We start from the raw sequence: 21,417 nt of genomic DNA, 5'->3' as shown, positions 1-21,417 counted from the left end.
TTGGGCGACGGGCAGGCGGGCGGCCCCTGGCGGCAGGGCCGAGGCAGCCGCAGCGCCGGCTTGGCTGCGCCGCTGCTGCGGGACTTTCCGACGGCGCCCGCAGGTTTCCTGGCGTTTTCTGTCCCAGTGAGGAAGGGAAGCCTCGGAGAGACGAGGGAGATGACTACGCTGTCTGTGGCGGGGGAGGGGGAGCTGGTGCAGCGTACCAGCAACCAACTCCGGAGTACTGAAGGCGTAAGCCGTCCGCGTTTGGGAGTTAACACTTAGGCACCGCGGATCCGCAGAGACTCAGACACAGCAGCTCCGCATACGGAGATGGGACACACCTTGTACTCGTAAGGACTTGAGGACACAAACACACCCTTTGGGAGGGGGCACACCACATATTCTCAAAGGATGGGACACGACACCCCGCGTACGAGGGGTAAGGGGGAGACACACCTTACACTCCCAGGAACACGGAGACACTGGCGCTTCGCCTTCCCAGAGAGGGACCAACACCGTGTACAAGGGAGCCACACACACCCAGCGCTCACCCGGGAACAAGACAAAGGTTCGCTGAGCCTCCTCGTACCCAGAAGACGCACTGGCCTCGGGTTGACTCCCGGCGATAGGAACGTGTGGGTCGAGGGTGAGGGTGGGGGAAAATGATACACTGCATCCAGGCCAGAGACTCCTGTCTCGTACCCCGCACCACGTTCTGTAGAGACACCCGTGTACACACGGAACTTAAGTACAGCTAAGGCTTAAGTAGACGCACACACGCCGCAACTGGAGTACAAAGCAGAAACGCGTTTTCTTGTTGGGGGAGAAAACAAATGGGAGAGAGACACGGAGAAGACTTTCCACAACCCAGGGTTCATAGTGAAGCCGTTTATGGACATGCAGTACGTATGTGGATGAATAAAGGGGACATATGTATATGTCATGCCAAATGGGAGATGGATAACACTTACTCTGGAGGGAGGAACAATCAGAGGGAAATAGAACCCACAGTGCATACTCACAAATGGCCCACTCCACACCAAGGAAACCTGCTTCCATTAACTGAAACAGGCACAGAGGGCCAGAGGGATACCCAGAGGCAGACTCACATAGTTACTCGGACAAAAGTGGAGAACAGAATTAACATCTGTTGAGCTCCCAATAGTGCCAGGTACTTCAAATTCACAAGGAATTTGCAAAGAGCTTTATGGAAAGGGAACTGCAAGGGAGGTGTGAACCCTGTGGTTCAGTGGGACCTCATAAAGCTGGGTAAGGGCAGACTCCTCTTCAGAGAAGCCCCCTACATATGGGTGCACGCAAGGGGAAGCACACAGTTGTGAACAGCTTGGGAAGTACTTAGGATAGTATCGGTGTAAACAGCAGGAGAGACTCACAAAGGTGAGCTTGCTCAGGAGGGCACTCACAAAACTGAGTGGTTACATGGTTGTTCACTTCAGGGCACAAATGTTATCCACCAGAGAAGTGTATGGTGAAAAAATTCTCAGAGAAGGGGAGGGAAGGGTGCATGTACGGGGGGGGGGGGGGGGATGTAAAAATAACCTTTCTACACACTGTGAAATCCCAGGGAAAAAGAGTCTCATTTGTGGCTGGGAAGTCAGTGTGCAGCCAGTAGTAGGAATACAAGGAGATATAAGAAATACAGAACTGCCTATGTCAATAGCTGCTTCCAGACAGGTACACCTGCAGGGAAAAAACCAGCAACTAGCATGGAGTAGGAGGCCCATATGGGGGAAGCCAGATAGGGAAGCAGAGGGACTGAGGCAGACAATGAAGAGAAACTCAGCCCTGAAAGATGGAGAGATAAGCTTGCCAGCTCCAAAGGGCGGGCGTGGGAAGGAATGACACTGGGTAGAAGGTAGGTCAGGGGTGTCAAGAGAAAAAGCACAGAGGCTGAAGAGGAAGAAGCCAACACAGGAGAATGCCAACTTCCAGTCAGAAAAAGACTGAGAAATAGAGGGTAGGGAGATTTGTGAGTACAGTAGGTCCCTTGGCAGGGAACAGGTAGATAAGGAGAGCCACACGGGGAAGGGACAGTGCTCAGGAGCATGAGGTGTCAGAGGCTTGCAGTGCTCAATGATCTGCGTGTCCGCTGGGGCCCAGGGAGTGTTTTTTCTACCTTCATTTCTGCCTCCTATACCTTAGTGTTTACATGCTTGGGTTTAAGGTTGGAGTACTTTGACTCCAGAAACCCTCACATTTATATACCAGTGCCTTCCAAGAAACAGGAGACCAAAAATTCTCTCAGGGCCCACCACTGGGTTCTTGAATTTTTTTTTTTTACTTTTTTAGTCAAAGGTATGGAAGTCAAGTACTGTTTCTGCTCCTAACTACTTCAATTGCCATTTAATGTTACTCTCTTTTTTTTCCATTTCCGTGCATGCAAATTGATGGGTCTGATCAATGTATACAGAAGCAGAGAAGGGAAAGGGAGAACTGTTTTCCAAGTACTTCCACCTTTTTCTGAGGGTAGAGTCAGGCAGATTGAGTTAGCCCTGGTAATCCTTTTCTCCTGAAAAGCTGGTGGTAGAAGCAGTGGCGTGCAAGGAGAGGAGGAAGAAATAAACTGGCTTGGCCTTTGCAATTGGACACTGCCTTGTTTCTGACTTAACCAGCTTCTGTGCGAGACCTCACTCATTTCAGCTACAAATACTTAGTAAAAGGCTTGAAAAAGCAGGAATTGGGGTGAGAATGGTAATCCCAGGTGGTTGAAAAGTGGGAAGAGACCGAAGATAAACAAATCAGGGACCCTTCAGGTGACTACATTGTTGGTACTTACTGCAGGATCCTCTGGTGTGTTCAGCCAGGTCTCCTACAAATGTGTTCTCATGACCTTCCTCCTGGCTCAGGCCAGACCAGGCCTCCCCCATCCAGGAGTTGCTAGCAGTAGGTATCTGGCCCAGCTTTTATTTAGCAGTAGGAGAACGAATGTGGTCTTTTATACCTTATATCATTATCAGAAGAGGGGCTCCTGACTCGAAATTGTAGCAGCTGTTTCAAAATATGTTGACACATGTTGGCTAAGTGGAAAGTTATTTCTGGTGGTCAAGCCTATTTGCTCTGGGGAGAAAAATGGCTTTAATTTTCATATAAAACTGTCCCCACCATTTTTGTGCTCAGATAGGAAGGTGCTCCATGCTTGATAAGTGGCCTCCAAGTCACTTTGGCCTGTGCAAGGTTAATGACTATAAGTCCTCTTCTAATGACTTTCTAAGAGCCAGAAATTTTAACAATATCCTAAATTAAGCATCAGAAAGTTATTTTTATCCACATTATTTTGCACACTAGATTTACTCTTCTAAATTAAACCACTTGACCTAAGACTTCACGGAGGTAAGTTTCAGGGATTTTACTAAACTTTGATGCAAGCAGAATACAGAAGTTCTTTAGATATAATTGAATAAGTATACGAAATTGTTAGGGTTCATGGAAACAGAATCTTGGATTGGAAACAGTTCCGCACTGTTTCAAAAGACAGTCAAATCTAATTGACTATCATTATTCAAGTTTTCTATTTTTAGAGAAATGAAAGATGCTAACGAGAATCTTTCAAAACAGGGACTGGGTTTGGGGAGAAAGACGCTGAATCTAGCAGTGGGCGTTGTAGTTGGAGTAAATATCTCCTGGAAGTTGTTTTCCACTAAGTGTGAATACAGAAACAGTTTCAAATTGATTATTTATTAAAAAGTGTTAAATGGAAAGAAAATTTAGGCATACTAATGAAGATATCTAGAATATATTACAAAGCTACTTTTTTGTTAACTGTAGATTGTTTTAAGTGAGAGGAAAGTTATTAAATAAAGTCACAAATTACCAGTTTATAATCACTCTAAATTGATGTTTCTGATTGCATGGTCCTATGTAAGCATTACATATTTTACATGGACATATATTATTGTAATTACATATTTCTCCTAAATGTATCCTAAAACTATATTTAAATTTTAAATATATTTTACCTAATTCAGTAATGTGTAACTGTTGTATGCTGATATTTAGAGTAACAAAAATCTTATCAAAATATTGCTATCAGATTCTACCATTGCTGAGCCTGTCAGTTTATTTTTAAAAAATGTCTATTCAAAATTTCAAAGATGGTGGCTAAAATAATATCATCATGTTTACCTATTACACATACAAAGTCTTGCAGAGATATTTTTGGGGACTAGGGCTCTTCATTGCTCTGTGCTTAAAGATAAGAAAGCAGAAGAGTTTAAGAAGCATTCTGTTAACACATTCTCTTGTCAATTCTAGTGGCTTTAAAAGAATTTTCCTTTTTTGATAAGTGTCTTCTAGGAAAATGAAAGCGTTTTGAAAATTTGTACAAATACACTTACATTTAATTTTGCATGAGGAACTCTGTCTGTCTCTCTCAGTATTACCAGATACTATTATTGCCAGTCAAAGAATAAGGTCTAATTCAAACCTCTAAAGTTACTGTCCTTCACAATAGCTCCCTTTAGATTAAGTATTGATCTTTTAAAATCACTAATTCTATAGGTCGTGAAGTAGGTGATTTTCTCTCCTAGCCTTTCTACGAGATGAAATTTTTAGCATTCGATTCATTATGGTTTAAGACACAGAAAAGACTCATACGTTACTTTTTCCTTATCCGTTTTTCTTCCTGTCCTCAAACAATTTTTAGTGTGTATATGTATTCAGTAATCTTCCCTATAAACATCGAAGACTTTGTTCTTAAGGCACTGCTCAAGCATCCAGACCTGCCAGCACAGACCGCCACTGCCATAGGACATGTTTATTAACTAAAACACAGAGGTTTGCATTATCAGATTCTTTTTCTTGCACTTTTATGTGTAGCTAGATTTTATTTTAAGACATTAATCGGGGCACCTGGGTGGCTCAGTCAGTTAAGCATCCAACTTCAGTTCAGGTCATGATCTCAGGGTTCCTGAATTTTAAGCCCCACATCAGGCTCTGTGCTGGCTGACAGATCATAGCCTGAATCCTGCTTCAGACTGTGTGTGTGTGTGTGTGTGTGTGTGTGTGTGTGTGTGTGTGCGCGCGCGCCCCTCCCCTGCTCACACTCTGTCTTTCTGTCAAAAATAAACATTAAAAAAAAAAAAAGTAGGAGCACCAGGGTGGCTTACTCGGTTAAGTTTCTAGCTCAGCTCAGGATCTCATGGTTCATGAGTTCTAGCCCTTGTCTGGCACTGTGCTGATAGCTCTGAACCTGGAGCCTGCTTTGAATTCTGTATCTCCCTCTCTCTCTGTCCCTCCCCTTGCTTGCTCAAACTCTATCGCTCTTGCTCTCTCTCTCTCTCTCTCTCTCTCAAGTAAACATAAAAAAAAAAAAAAGCAAGTTTAAAAAAAAGTTAATTTTTTAGACCCATCTTCAGGATGAACTTGATTTTAAAGTGCTTTTTATCAAGTAAAGTCAAATTTGTACCTCATGTTCCAGTGTTTGAAACATTTATTCAAATGATTAGGTACTCAGTGCAAAGAAGGGTGCTCTTCCCTGTGAAAAGCAGTAGCCAGATTGCCTAAAACGATAGACAGGGAACTCTGGCACCAGAATTGGGAGGAGAAAGAAAGAACATATGTGAAGGACTGGAACATGTTCAAGAAAAAGTTTAAAAGGAAAGGGGTGTGGAATTCTTGGAATGATTTACAGGAAAGCTTATGGAAGACAATCACCAGATCCAGCCTTTCCTTTTGCTCCATTTGCACTTCTAAAAAAACTAGGAAAGCTATGCTAATAGCGCTTACTAGGTAATTTGTGATTAAGTCAGAGAGTTAGGAAAATTAGAATTTCAGCCTAACCAATGCTAGGTCATTTTTAACAATTTGCAGTGACCACAGAGAGGCTCACAAGCCTGGCACTGGTGTCCAGCCAGTATATTTGCCCATTTGTGCCAAATCTATTTAGAATATTTGAGAAGATCTCCCTAAAATGTGATAATATGGGCATTTATGCACTTAAAATCAGCTAAGTTTTAGAATAAAGAAAACAGTGTGTATATAACCTGGCATTTGACTCTCTTGCATACCTCACTTCCATAATACATTTTCCATGACTTAATGCAAAAATGTAGAAAAGCGGGTCTGGAGGAGAATACAGTAAATTAATGGCTGTATCTCCACAGCCAAGTTGAAGATGAAGAAAATAGATATAACTCAGGTCAAATTTACCAAGGAGAATTGCTCTTTCTTTTCTTTTGCTCCCTCCCTTCCTTCCAATTTACTTACCTATCTATAATTTCTGTCATGGCATTATGGCCCTTGAGAGCCATGTGAAATCTTTAGGAAAAACTGGTTTAAATGCCTCCACTAATAAACACTTTGCCAGCAAAGGCCAAACTAGCATTTCCATGGCTGGCAGTTTAATATAGGACATAAAAAGAGAGAATCTTATTAATTAGGCTATATGCTCCTTAAAGATTCGTGAGTCAAATTAGCACCTTGAATTGAACTATACAGTCAGAGCATTTGACTATTAGTTTTATAGTAACTAGATAGTTGGACAAAGGGCCTAAGCTCTTTTCTTGTTGGTCATCTTACATATTATTGGTCTAAAAAACATCCTCAGGGCTTAAAGGATTTTAGCAAGGCAGGGACTAGATGGGGCACCGTATCTCCAGCAGAGGGAATGGCATAGGCAAAGAAAGGACAGCAATATAGAAGCTAGGGCAGGGTCTGAGAATCCCAAGGAATGCTATGTTCTACTTAACCTGAAGTTAATATAGGAGAAAAATATAGTTGGATTTAAGGGAGGAAAAGGAGATTGGAGCAGGTTAAATTTTATTCTGTCGACACTAAAGAGACACCGAGTAGAACTCTAAAGTGATTTGAAGCTGTTTTAGGATTATTATGGCCTCAGTGTTACATGATGAATATGAAATAGGATTGAATTGAGATTTCTAGCGATCAGCACTAGAGATATTCTTAGTAGAAAAAGGAGAACTCAGAAGCAGTTGGAAGAGTGGGGTGGGCACAGGGGCGATGATGAGTACCATTTTAGTGAACATTCATTCAGTCTTTTGTTGACCAAGAGACTTAGATTTGATTAGGTGTTTTATATTTGAAAGGTGTATTTGGGGGGTCTGAGGCTAGAGTAGGATATACTGTTTATATGTCTCCTATAAACTCTGACATTTGGATGGAAATTTGGATAAAAATGGGATTGGTGTTATTAGAGAAGAAGTTGAAATTATTAAGTGGAAGGAATTTTGGTTTTGAGATGGGATTTTTTTGTTTGTATTTTTGTATTTATATTTTGTTTGTATTTCCTTTATTTAATAACCTTCTCTATAAATTGTACTTAAGACCATCATGAAGCACAGATAATATGCAAATAGAATTTGATTAGAACCTGAAGATCAGACCTGTGCTTTCTGTCTCTGTCCCTAGCAATTATTGAAGCATTAAGAAACTGTAAAAAGTACCTGGATTTACTTTTCAATCATCATTTTTAAATGATTCTGAAGGACTTGAGTCAGTGTCTTCACTTCTTCCAGATTACCTCCATTTCTGTTTTGGTGCTTTGTTTCTCTTCTTTTTAATTGTTGTCATTGTGGAAAAACAAAACAAAAAATAATCCTTTCTACCTAAAGCTTTCATTATATATATATATATATATACACACACACATTGTAATGGACTAGGTATAAGTGCTTAGTTCATGGTTCATGGAGATAATCTTGTCTAGAGGACTTTTCCACTCTACAGTAAGCTTATTCAAATGTGAAGCCAGGCTTAAACTTTTGATAAGATTCACTGATTTACTTCAGGATCTAGATAGGCTTATCTGGAAAGTTAAGTGTTAGCATATTTTAAAATAACTTGTACTTAGTATCATTGTTTTTGGTTTCCATTATTAGAAACCATGATGCCTCAGAGAAACAGAAAATATAGTCATGTAGTAGAAACTTAGTTGAATGTCTTAAGATTTTTTTTTAAATAAAAGATAGAGATAGGGAGTCAGAATTGTGACTACCAAATATTCTTTTATTCACTTAGCAAACACTTAATTTTAAGACCTGTGCCAGGCACAGTACTACACATTAAGGATAAAAAGCCGATTAAGTCACTGGATGGTCCTTGCCTTCAAGAAGGTGCTTGTACTTTAGTAGAAACAAACAGACATGTGAAAAAAATAAATGCAATATAATCTGTGTTCAAGGGGACACCTAAAGAGAGAAGGATTATGTATAAAGATGTATCTGAAAAGTGGTGTCTGCTCCTTACCTCCCATCACTTTGGGTTGTCTCTACCACACCTCTATGATTATAGCTGACTAGGTCCCTTGTTGCCCAGATCAGTGGACATCTCTCTGTTCTTCCCTCCCTTACCTGATGACAGCAGTATCCCATCCTGTTATGCATACCTTCCTGTTATGAAACTGATTTACCTCCCTGCCCATCCTCTGTTTGACTGGTCTTTGAATGTTGAAGATCCCAGCTTCCTCCTCTTTATTCATTCCCTATAGGTGACCTCCTCTAATCCTATAGATTTAAATGTCATCCATATGTTAATGACTTCTAAATATTTATCTCCAGCCCTGACCTTCCTCCAACTTCAGGCACTTATAACACCTTATCTCTTTATCAAAGTTTAAGAAGCATCTCAAACTTAACAAATCCAAACACAGTTCTTAATTTCACTCCACAAACCCACGTCTTCAGAAGTGTCACCAGCTGCCTGGTAATCAACTAATAATCCTTGGTTTCTCTTCTCATTTCTTGGTTTATTTATCAACAAGTCCTATAAATTTCCAGATGTTCAAAATTTAACCTCGTCTTTTACCACTACTCTAGTCCCAGCCACCATCATCTTTTAGGACCACAGCCGTGGACTTCCAACTAGCTCCCAAGTATCCATTCATACCCTATAGTTCATTCTACCTACAGCAGCCAGAGTGATCTTCTTAAAACATTAAGTATGGGTGCACCTGGGTGGCTCAGTCTGTTAAGCGTCCAACTCTTGATTTCATCTCAGGTCATGATCTTACAGTTGGGGAATCGAGGATTTGTGCTAGGGGTGGAGTGGAGCCTCTCTCCACCTCCAGGTCCCACTCCTGCTCACTCATGCACTCTCAAAAAAAAAATTAAATATGAAAATGTAGATTCCTGGTTTCAAGCCTTCTTAGGGCTCCCTCTGTAAAAGTGTTTTAGATGGTTTATGTTATAAATTTCTAGTACTTTAAAAACAACCTCAGTCTTCCCACCCAAGTTTATTTTACTGCTTCTGCCTATACTTAATGTTCTAGAGATGATGATCCCAAGGAAGAATCATTTGCATTTATAGTCAGATTAGACACATAAACTTTATATAATCACAAAGCCTACATTAGGCTTTCTTGGAAAAAGATAGTGGGATATTATGCTTCAAGTACTGTTGTTTTAAAGGCTGGTTCACAATAACTAACTTTTTAACTGGTTCTTCAGTATAGAGTTGCCTTCCATGTTTCTTTAATAACAGTTTGAAATAGTAAAATATAAGATACATATTTTTAATTTGGCCTGTACCAGATAGCTACAGTTTTTCAGAAGCTATCTTTAAAATCAAGGACTGTGCTCAATAGTTTTGACCTCTACTCATTACTGTTTTGGCAATCCTTTTATATTTCATTCTTTTCTATGCTGTAATGACTAGAAATTTTTATTTATTGCACATGCACTTTAATCTAGTTCTTCCAGATCCGCAGAGAAGTTTCTCATATGTGTTAGGCTGGATTGACTCACAAAGCAAAATACTAGATTTTGTGAAGCCTGGTGACTCTTTTTTGGCATCTAATAAAATACTGGGGATAAAGAAGGAGATAATATTTATTGAAAGTAGCTCTGGATTATCAGTAAATTTTACATTCATGCTGTCTTTCTAAAAATTACCAGCTTTTGACAAGTGCTAACTGTATTTGATTTCTTCAGGATCAAGTGTCTGATTTCCTGCACTATTTCCTGCTTTAGCTCCAGTTTTCTTTCTTCTCCTCACCCTACCTAGGTATATTTTTTTATTACAGTGGTTAAAATATAATTATTAGATAGTCTTTGGTTTCTCTATAAGGTGATGTTTTAAAGAACAGAATAAAATGACTCTCTAAATTTAAAAAAAACCCACAAGTTCTTACAAGAGTATAGTGCCTCTTTTAGGAAAGAAAAATGATCTTTTATATAAATTGTATCCCAGGAAAAATCACATACTTTTTATTATTTACTTGCATAAGTGACAACAAAGTCAAGTACCTAATATTTTCCTTAAGCTGTAGTACAAAACTAAAAAAGCTATCAATGCTTATCAGTTATTATCAATTCTTAACTTTCTAACTTTCAAATGTTTCACATTGTATATAATCATTCTTAAGGAATGGCAGGAGAGGCTACTGTATAAATTGGTAGGTGAGAGGGGCGCCTGGGTGGCTCAGTTGGTTAAGCATCCCATGATCTCACAGTTTGTGGGTTTGAGCCCTGTGTCGGGCTCTGTGCTGACAGCTAGCTCAGAGCATGGAGCCTGCTTCGGATTCTGTGTCTCCCTCTCTCTCTGACCTTCCCCTGCTCGTGCTGTCTCTCTCTCTCGCTCAAAAATAAATAAAAAACATTAAAGAAAAAATTTTTAAGTGGTAGGTGAGAGCACATTTCTCAAATTGAGACTGGCCAGTGTTTGAGTCCCAAGCCACTCACTCGCTACGTAACCTTTGGTAATTTATAGAACTTAACTGAGAATTGGAAAAAATAGTATCTACCCTACAAAAATATTCTCAGAATTCCTGATGGTAGTAAAAATTATTATAGCGACTGACACATTTTAAGCAATCAGTAAACAGTAAGTAGCTATAAGCAATTCCACTGAATCACTTGACACCATTTCTAGAAAGTTTTGATTTGGGCAAAGTTATAAAATTACATTCGACTTTTGAATCTTTTTGCATTATCTTTATCATGATTTATAATGCAGATTAGGTACTCAAATAAATACCAAGTATTTAATAAATACCTGTTGATTTAAATAGTTGGAGTTAACTTTGAGTTAAGTCAGAGACCCATAATGGGTTCAGAAGGAAAGCTGAAGATGTTTCAAGTATACATTTAAGGCGGGGGGGGGGGCGGGGGGTGAGTTAGATCACTATAATGTGTTTCTTAGAGAGATCACTCTTTTCTAGGGCCAGAATGCTATTTGTTATGTTTGCCTATTCACAAAACCAATGGTGGTTGAGAGAGTAAAAGTAACCATAGATTTAATTTGTCCACATCTATAAGCAATATATAAAAAATGAAAAGACAGTTATAACAACTTTTATGGGTTTTTTTGAAATTTTATTTTATTTACAACTTTTATATAGGATAAAAAAACGTTCTGTTATGCAACTCCAAAAAACCTTAGCTTTACTCCTTCTCTCCCACCCTCTAAGTATATGTCAGAAAGGAATATTACTCAGCAAAATTAAGATTCCTTAATAAAATTACTTGGTAAGTTATATATTACTGTTATAGTCCTGATGTATTATGAGGAATAGTTTCTGGAAATGGCGTAGATTTCTTTGGTTAGAGAGCAGTTTTTGTTTCAGTAGAATTGGTTTGTAATGGCAGATGTCAGGAGTATAACAAAACTTCTGAGCATTTTAGTATTGCCTATACTCTCTCTAGTCTATGCTTAAGAAGGTCCTACTTTTCCTACGAGGTACAGAAGATTAATTCAAGGACCTGTAAAAAGAGTAAAGCAACTACTTTAACAGAACCTTTTGACTACAAAACACCACCTTTATGAGATTGTCGAAGCATTTGTCAAAAGGAGTTTCCCTAGCCATTTTCAGTCTGTGTTGTTTCTTGGCTGGGCAAAGATACCAGATCACTATCTTACTTATAGCTCAACCACTATTCAGTTAAACTCTAGAGTTACTTGATTTTCAAAGGAGCTACTTGGTGCAAATATTTAATAAAATCTAAAAATCAAAAGCTGAAGCCCTTATTAAAACTCAATGGGAATGTACTTAGTAAGTTAAACATTTATTTTAAAACATGCCTTATCACCTGTAATTATGTTATCTGTTAAAACAGAGTTGAGGTCATATTTGTGCAGCTAAACTTAGGCTAAAGAACATTTAGACAAAAAAACTAACATGCATTTGACTTTTACTTATAATGGTATGACTTTTAGAATTTATTCCTGGTAGCTATCCCATTAACACAAGTGGTCAGGTACATAATAAGTGGTATACAGTTCTAACTATCCTCTTGTTTCATTTTCAAGGTATTCAAGAACTAGTAACATCTGGCAACTTAGTAACATCTTCTTGTCTACAATCAGGGTTAAAACCAATAATGCATTGGCATTTCTTTTATGTATTTTTCTCTTCTGGGTTGTTGGATAATCTTAGATGAGGTTTTCAGTAACTGATCTTATTAGTTTGTCCTGTTTGGATAAGCACCCATAACTGGAAGATGATGGTTTTCTAAATGGAAAATAATAACACATATTTATATACATTCCTTTATTATACATGTTCCTTATAGCAAAAAAAAATTATTGTTTAGTTTTTATTCAGAAACTGAAGTTTGGAAATTGTAATGATTTTATGAATTCATTTTCCTTGGAAACAAAATGCCAGAACTGAACGAACATTTAAGAATTTTTAAATGTTCAGCCCTGGAAGGTTACCTGTTAAGAGAGACAAGAGAAGGAAAGGAAAGTATTCTGTATTTAGGATGCAGAAGACTGGCTTTGAAATCAAGCTTGGTAATCACTAGTGTGGTGTTCATGGGCAATGTCCTTTACTGTTAGAGACTCATTTATCTCCCTGTGAAAGGAGTAATAATGATGCCTTTTTACCACCCAGGCCTAATTTTAGGAGGCTCACTTGAGACAATGGATATAAAAAATGCATTATGCATTACAAAACTAAACAAAAGTTATCATTTCTCTTGAGGAATTAAGCAATACAGATAGAACTATAAGTATGTCTGGAGGTAAGGTTCTAAATTCGAGTCCTGAAACATAAACTGGTTAAAGTCAAAATTACTCTTGAAAGTTCCCAAATGGATATAAAGTATGAGTGTATTATCTATATAATCATGACCAGTAACCTGTAAAATATATGTATATAGTAGTATACTGCTGTAATGTAGCATAAAGCGAACATGGCCAAAATGATTTTACAGTAGATTTTTTTTAGCTCAGCATAATGTAGACATAATAAATATGTCTTAGACTCCTCTGTATCATAACAACTAGGAGTAAAGCAACCTGTGAAAATAATACACCCCCAGAGTATTGTAACCCTACAGGCATTTGGAAAAACAAAAGCTTTTGAGAGGTAACTCAAAGTGGGCATATTTCACAGTTAGCAAACTGGTGGCATCAGTGTTTGGTTTGGCTGGGAAAGGTTTAGCACGTTAAAATTTGAATTTTTTTCTGAGTTAGGCATCTTTTCTCCAGGTACTTGCCACTCCTTGTTGCTTTACATCAATCTCTTCCACGTTTACCTGCCTTGCTTGGGTCCTTAAACACATTGAGTCTTTGATTCCTGATTTATCCAAAGGAAGGCATAGCTGAAGAAATTAATCTGAAACTTGAATGTTAAATAAATTATTATTATGGATTGACACAACAGTGTTTGGGAAGGCATGCCATCTTGAAGGAAAGGAAGGAGGTAATAGTACAGAGGAAGAGGCTCCTGGCTGGCCTGGTCAGTGCAGCATGTGACTCTTGATCTCGGGGTTATAAGTTTGAGCCCCACGTTGGGTGTAGAGATTACTTAAAACATAAAATCTTTAAAAAGAAAGAGGAAAAGATCTGCGGCACAGCTGAGAGGAAGTAGAAGATGAAATTTGTTGGTCCTGTAGATGGGAGGTCTGTTTTCTGAGTGGAGGAGTTTGCTTTGCTTTGATAGAGCCCACTGAGAAGGAACCACAGCAGCCTGTGTGTCATGCTCAGATGGTATTCCAGAGAGCTTCTGCTCGTTCTTTGAATCGTGGGCAGCATTTGGAAGGAATTGAAGGAAGGTCTTTGTCTAGGTACTCTGTGATAGGGGCCTGACACAGACCAGGAATTTTCAAAGCAGAGACTAAGAGCCTAGTTTGAGGTTTGGGGCTAACTGGCCAGAGATGATGAGTCACAGCCCTGAAGCCACCTTTGCTTAATTTTCTTTTGGTGCCTGATATTCAAGCTTTCAGCACATTTTATCATTCTTCCTTGGGAAAGTCTGCTCATTCCACCATCTCCTGTTTGCTCTGGATGAAGTCATACTAATTTAGGCCTTTATCACCAGAGTATTTCTAAATAAAGCATCCCCTAGAGCTGATGTCTAATCTTTATCCCTAGCCTCAATCCATCTCTCTCACTCTTTCTTACACATGATGGAAAGAGCTGTGTCCCTGAAACACTTCTTTCAGCAACTCACTTTGTTATTCCAAAAATTAGAAGCCCCTCCAATTGTTTATCTTGTCAAAGGCAAGACTTAAAGACCAACCCTGAGGGAGTAATAGAGGAGATTAGGGCAGGGTTTTTTCACAGGGTGATAAACCCTTAGAAATCCTGAGATCTGAAATTTAAATTACTGTCGTATTTATTCTGTAGTGTATAGAAGCTAAAACTGAAGACAAATTTTGAGGTCAAGGAAAGATGAGGCAGGTCCAATTCTCATCCTTTGTATTATATTTCAAGTGGGAAAGAACTCTGTGTACACACACAGATCGCCGTTTGCTCACACAATATCCATTCCTGTATCCTTGCTTTTTTGCTCAGGACACTCCCTTTCCCTGAAGGTGTTTTTTTTTTCCCCCCAAAATTGCTACTAGTATTCCTGTTTTCCATAAGTCCCTTGTCTTTTCTAGTATTTCTTCTAACTCATATTCTTTTCAATTTTTTGAGAAATCTTAGTAGTACTTATCCTACTCTTTAGTCATTCTCACATGTTCCCCAACTAAATTGTGAACTCTTACATGAAAGAGTAGGCCCTCACACTCTTGAACCTCCCATAGCAGATGCTTGTGGAGCACAAGGTAGTAGAAGAAAAACAGCATGGCAAAATAGGACTGAGTCTTGGGTTCTGGTGCCAGTTCAGTTATTAATGGGACACAGGGCTGGTGGGGGATAGGCTTTGACCGTATTATCTGTGATCCAGAATTCTATAATTCTAGCAGTCTATAATGGCCTAATAATATATGGGTAGAGGAAGGGAAAAGAGACTAGAAATTAAATTAACATTATGAACCTGGAGAACCAAAGAGATAGAAGTACCTTTGCCAGAAAAGTAGGAAAGAGGTGCCATTTTGGTTGAGGGAAGGGTAGGAAAAGGAAGTTAGTTTAGTTCTCCGGTGTTGCTGTCAAGAGGTTCCAATGCAAAATGTCCCTGGGCAGTGATAATTACTAAGCTGTTGAGAGAAAGGAAATAACAAATAGAGATTCAAAGTCATCACCCAACAGGTGAGGTGAGCCTCCAGGAGGGAGAGTGGATCTAGAAAGAGGAAAGTAAAGGGTACTGGCTTTTAAAATGAAAGACATGATAAAAAAACCAGGAGGACTAGTGTCTCTTAAGTGTAAGGAAGCTGTGATCTCTAAAGGAGAAGTGAGCAATTTAAATACACAACTCTGTGATAAAAAATATTACAATTATGAGGACAAAGCTTATAATAAAACAAAACACTGTTCTAGAAATTATATTCTCCTGGTGAAAATCTTGTGAGAAAACTGGTTATCTGTTTGACCCCCAACTAGAAACCAACCTCTGGTAAAATGTGAGAACTTAGGAACAACAGTTCATTATCAAATACTTAAGTTTTATATTTATAGCATCTGGTTAGAGTTTTATAAAGTTCTACCAATTAGCTCTTCCCTCTCATTAACCCTTTTTAAAAAATATCTAGAAACTAAGCAAGATATGTTTTTTAATGTAAAATTGAGTTAGTGTATTCATAATTTTTTGCCAAATTGTGTCAGTCATTTTAAAAACCCTGACTGCACTGCCAAAATATACCTGTGGTTGTATGATTCAGAGAAATGTCAACAGTGTGTGTGGTATGGTTCATTAAGGCATTTTAATATGATGATATGTAAACTAAGTATATACTGAAAAGATACTTTCACAGGCCATAGCACTGAACAGATACACAAATTTAAAGTTAAAGCATTTAGTTCTGTGACACAATAACCAAGGTTGACCTGTTTTTTATGTTTCTTTTAATAGAATTTAATTCCTTTTCGACCTTCAATTCAGTTCCAAGGGCTCCAAGGGGTGAGTACTCTTATTGATTTAATAAGAAAATCTAATAGTCTTCTTACATACTATTATATTGAAACTCTTAAAATTTGTTTTCACTTATGCCTATTAATATAAGATCACTCATATTTTGTGAACTTTATGACTAAATGTAAATTTCTGACATGGTTAATATATTTGAATGATCTTTTCTTGATTTATTTAAAAATAATTCAGAGATAATTATTGAGAGTAGTTTTTCCCCCTAAATTATGAATAATTGCATTTTTTACACTTTTTTGAAATTTAAAGCATGTGTCAGTATTATGAGGGAAAAAAGTTATTGTGTTTCTTTTTTAAATTTTTTTTATGTTTTTTATTTATTTTTGAGAGACAGAGTGAGCAGGGAGGGTCAGAGAGAGGGGGAGATACAGAATCCAAAGCAGGCTCCAGGCTCTGAGCTAGCTGTCAGCACAGAGCCCAATGCGGGGCTTGAACTCATGAACTGTGAGATTATGACCTGAGCCAAAGCCGGACACTTAACCGACTGAGCCACCGGGCGCCCCGGAAAAAAAGTTTTTTTTACCACAATTAAGCAGACATAAGGAAGAATTAATTTCAGGCAAGTTAAGATTATATGATTCTTATTATTAGTGAACTTTTGCTGTCTGTAGACTTAATTTCTTTCATTGTACATACTAAGAAATGAAATGTATAAAGAAAAGTGGGTTTTTCCAATACACAGAATAAGCAAAGTATTGTGTCTATTTTATTGTTGCATTTAAAGCATAATAAATGGTTACTCCTAATAAAATATAACTATGAACTTTGTGTTTATATTGGATGATAAACTTTACAGGAGTGATGTCAGTATTACTTGAAAATTATTACTTTTAATATTGAATATTAGTAAAGACTCCATCATCCCTTCTCTTAAATTAATGTGTTTCTGAAATAGTGTCTGTATATTGACTATAGTATGGAGATTTTGAAAACATTTCAAGAGTCAAGAGATTAATTATATCATTCAATACCAGCTCAGTGTACTTCTAAGTAATGCTAACTTGAAGGAGATGTTTGTGTGTGGATGTCAGAGCTTTCCTTCTACATGATAGCTTTACAATGAAGTCCTTTTTCCCCCGCTCAGGCTAGTAACTGAGTATTAATGAATGGTATCCTAATTGTTTCAAGCATTCTTCTGAATTTTGTTTTATAGCTTCATAGGTAGTCTTTAGTACCTGCTGACTGTTTTTGAGGTATTAGTTTGGGTCATTTACTTAAGGCTTCTTAAGTTTTCTCACAAAACTTAATGGCATCAATAATATCTGAAAGGGTGTTCCAGAGGCCAGCCTGAGTCTGTGAGCCCTGGAGCGATCCAAGGATTTTCAGATAAAGGGTTATCTGAGATGGGAGGGTAAGACCTGGGAAGGAGAATAAGGTTTGAGTTGCTTTTCCCTTACTAGCCGCTGTTAACCTTATTTGGGATCACCCTCTTCCCTTAATTCTGTCTTTTCCCAGTTAGGACTTGAAGGCCAGGGAAATGCAAGAGAAGAACATTTTCTTAGGAGGGAGGCATCAAGTTAGACTGAATAATGAGTAACCAACATGTATAGCCTTCCAAACTCTTGATTCAGGCACATGCAGCTTTTAAGTCTTAGAAAGAAAATGGGGTTGTTGTTGTTGTTGTTGTTGTTGTTGTTGTTGTTTCCTGGCACTCCAGTTGCCCCTGAGAGGCCCCACGCATCATTGCAAAGTTGGCTGTTTATATTGGAGAACTTGGATGTCCTTTTCTGAATTCTCCTACCTGCGTCCTCCAAGCTTTCCTGTTTCTTGTGTCTAGGTTTCCCCAGTGTATCTTTGCTTGCTCCATTCTCCCTCCTTACTCCATTCCTTGCCTGGGTGTAGTTCACTGATAAAGATAACTTAGATGTAAAGGACTGATAGGTTTAAATCTTAGTGGGTATTTGAATTTTAACAGATAAGCTTTTTTAATCCAAATGAATGGTTATTGGATTGGGGAGGGGGTGGTGCCTGAGGGTGTAGACTGAGGGCAGTGGAATACTTGGCCCTACCTTCCTTCCTTTGCTTTCTTTCTCCTCTACCCCTTCACCCGCAGCCCCCTTTTTATTATTCTAACTGGGAACAAAATATATGGACTCAGCATTGTTTCTGAGCCTGCAGCTGCATTCCACCCACCCTTCCCCCCCTCTCTCTCTGCAGAGCTCTCCCCAGCCTTTTGGGACTTAGTAAAAACAAAGAGTCATTACAGGGGAGAGAGTGGGTTGGCACAGCCCACAGGGAGTACGCAGAGCCACAAATGTGAGGGTCTTATGTACAGTGCTCCTCTGTTACTCTCGAGAGCCATGATAATTTAACATTGCCTTGCTGATTGCTTTAAAAGCTCTGAAGAAGTATGGTTACAGTTTTCCTATGTGGAAATATTTAAAACTTTTAAGAAGCCTTTCAGAAGTTGAAATTTAGATGTCCCACAAAAGTTAGTTTTTCTTAATGTGAAATTTTAGTCATCTTTTAATACAGTGTTTCAGAAACTTTGAAAGTTTTCCTAGAAAGGATTTGGCAGATCTAAGAAATTTAGTCTTTTTACATCAAATGGGATTGAAAATATACATTAACTATCATGATAGTGTCATGTGTAGGCATATTTGAAACATAACTGAAGTGCTATTAAAATATCATTTCAGAAGTGAACATTTAGTGTTAAGAGTAATTTGGTTCCCTGATGCTAAGCACTGTGTGGCTATTACTGTTCCTTGTTACTAATTATAGGATTTTTCTTTCCTCAGTAATGTCTTTAGAAGGTCAGAATTTAAGTCTTGGCAGGTTAGCTTTTAAGCATATTTATTTTGGTGCCTGAACATGTTCTCTAAGGTTGAATTTTCCTCTAAATAAATGTAGCCTGGAACATTAAACAAACTATAGCAGTATGCTGTTAAGGAGTGAAAATGCTGAGAACCTTTGACTACCTAGATTTTTATCACCTCAGTTGGCCTGCAGCTTTTAATTCATTAAAAAAAAAAATGTAAAATTGTGTCTTTCACAATCCGTCTCACCCCTCTCAGTGGAAGAGGGTGCTCAGTAAATTGAGTGGTCATTGAAGGCATTTTCTGGACTCAGAAAGATGAGGAAATATCTATGGCAGCACCTGAGTATGATTTCTAAACTCATAAATGTCAGGAGCTGAAGAAATCAGTGAAAAATGCCTTGTGGATTCTGAAGGGTATGGGTCAACCAATTATCCTCACAGTTCTAATGACACCTAGGATACTCATAACTGAAGGTTTATTAGGATTATAAATTTCTACAGATCATTCTAATTGAACAGAAAAGGTAGCTGGAAAGATTCACATGGGCTATAGTAATAAGGTGTTTAAGTTATAACATTATAACGTTCAGATAGGTGTGTTGGTATAATGTACCTGGTTTCCAAAAGTCATCCCTTGATTGTCAGGTAAGCTTTAATACAAATCATTTATATTTTCATAGATCTACAGTTCTGCCTCTTGCATTTTAACTAGATTCTGAAAATGTAGCAGGTGAAAAATTTCCAAAACTGTTTGTTCCCATGAAATTTTAAACACTACATTCTGTATTTTTATATTTGCTGAAAGTTTCTTGTCTAAAGACACAACGGACACAGAGCTGCAGTTACAATGTCGGTCTTGACACCCTCGGGGGCAGGTCCTCCCCAGTACACTGTACAGCTTTGAGAGAGGCACCGGAAGCAACTGAACTCATGATTTTCAAGTGATGGCAGTTGTCACTGATGCAGTTATGCACTAACCTAATTTTAAACACATTTCTAATCAATGGTTGTGCTAAAAGGTTTGTTGTTCTATTTATTTCTTATTTATTACACATTCTTTCAGTCCTTACTGGTGCCAACTACTTAGCTAAGTGCATAGTGTGCAAAGATACAGGGATGTATAAGACATGGGTTGTGCCCTCAGGGAACTCAAGAATCTGATAAACACATACAGACTAATACTCAGGAAAGAATTAATAATGTAGGACTTACCCAGAACCTTCCATTTAGAACTTCTATATAAATGGGACTGTTGGGAACGAGGCTTATGTATGTATTTCTGATGAGGCTTATGTGTGTATTTCTGATTGGTAGGAATCAGCATTTTAAACAAAGATGTCAGTAAATGCAAAATATTACATCCTGCTGTTAGGTATGTAAAATTCCTGAGGGCCTATTAAAATCTGTGTACACCTACATAATAACATAAATGTGTGGTATCATTCAGATAAGAACTGAAATGGCAAGGTTTTCAATGGCAAATAATGGCCACATCCACAAGCCTTTGATGGCCTTGCAGAGTGCACTTGCCTGCAGCCTCAGGGACTCCTGTCCAGGGAAAGACTACCCCAGGACAGTGAGAAATAATGTTAACTTTGTCAGAATAAATAGGATTCTAGACTTCACTATTTGTTGTGAGAATGTTGTTCCAAAATTTTCTAATTTGATTGGTTACTTCAGAATAAGCAGTCCCAGAGACTTTAAAAAATAGAAGTTAGTTTTGCATATATAATTTAGAAATTACTTTTAAGAAGACACCTGAAAATAGAAAATATTTTCTGTAAGTATCATGTAGTGCCTCCTGTAAAATAGTGAGTCACACAAGCGTTTCCAGGAATGAACAAGGAATAGCCAGCCAAACAAGTTTTAAATGTATGTCTTCCAAAAGGTACTGTGACCTTCTGAAGATTAAATCAGCATTTAACTGCTTACTTTAAAGGCTTGAATAATGCTATAAAACTCTTGCAGTAGAGTCATTAACTCTAAAGAACACAGGGTTGCGCTTTTCTTGTAAGCATTCAGAAATATTTTGTTAATTGCTTATTTTCCTTTGCAAGGCTGGGGAGAAGATCAGGTCTGAAAAACTAAATTATACAGTATTTGAAATTAGTAGGCAATTTCAACCCACCTACAGATGCTTTCTGCAGACTACCCTTCTCTATCGTGCTTGATACCTGGGAAGCAAAGATAACTATCCATTTGAAACAGTGGCAGAGATAAAAATAAATCCCCAACACTGCCATTCCTTCTTAGATGATATGCCTGTACTCTGACCGCTTTCCCTACTGTTTTTGGTTTGGCTAGCCCACTGATTTTGCCAATGGTTGTGTTTAGTCAGTCTGCTCAAAGGTTGCTGACTAACAACTACCTTTATACACTCAGCTCTGAGTGTAATTAATACTGGGAGGATGTTAAAATTATATCTTTTTGTAATGGCAGT

General features: G+C 38.2%; 1 protein-coding gene across 1 annotated transcript in view; it reads left to right on the top strand.

The window, feature by feature from the left end:
- ELL2 (elongation factor for RNA polymerase II 2) overlaps positions 1-21,417 on the top strand; it is a 64,637-nt gene that overhangs the window by 578 nt on the left and 42,642 nt on the right. Inside the window, exon 2 of the mRNA XM_029942629.1 lies at positions 16,142-16,189. Within this exon, the coding sequence (XP_029798489.1) occupies positions 16,142-16,189 (48 nt within the window). The remainder of the gene's footprint in view (positions 1-16,141; positions 16,190-21,417) is intronic.

The sequence above is a fragment of the Suricata suricatta genome, chromosome 6 (assembly GCF_006229205.1).
Source record: "Suricata suricatta isolate VVHF042 chromosome 6, meerkat_22Aug2017_6uvM2_HiC, whole genome shotgun sequence".
NCBI lineage: Eukaryota > Metazoa > Chordata > Mammalia > Carnivora > Herpestidae > Suricata > Suricata suricatta.
Note: the sequence above shows the minus strand (reverse complement) of the source record. Positions and strands in the feature narration are given on the sequence as shown.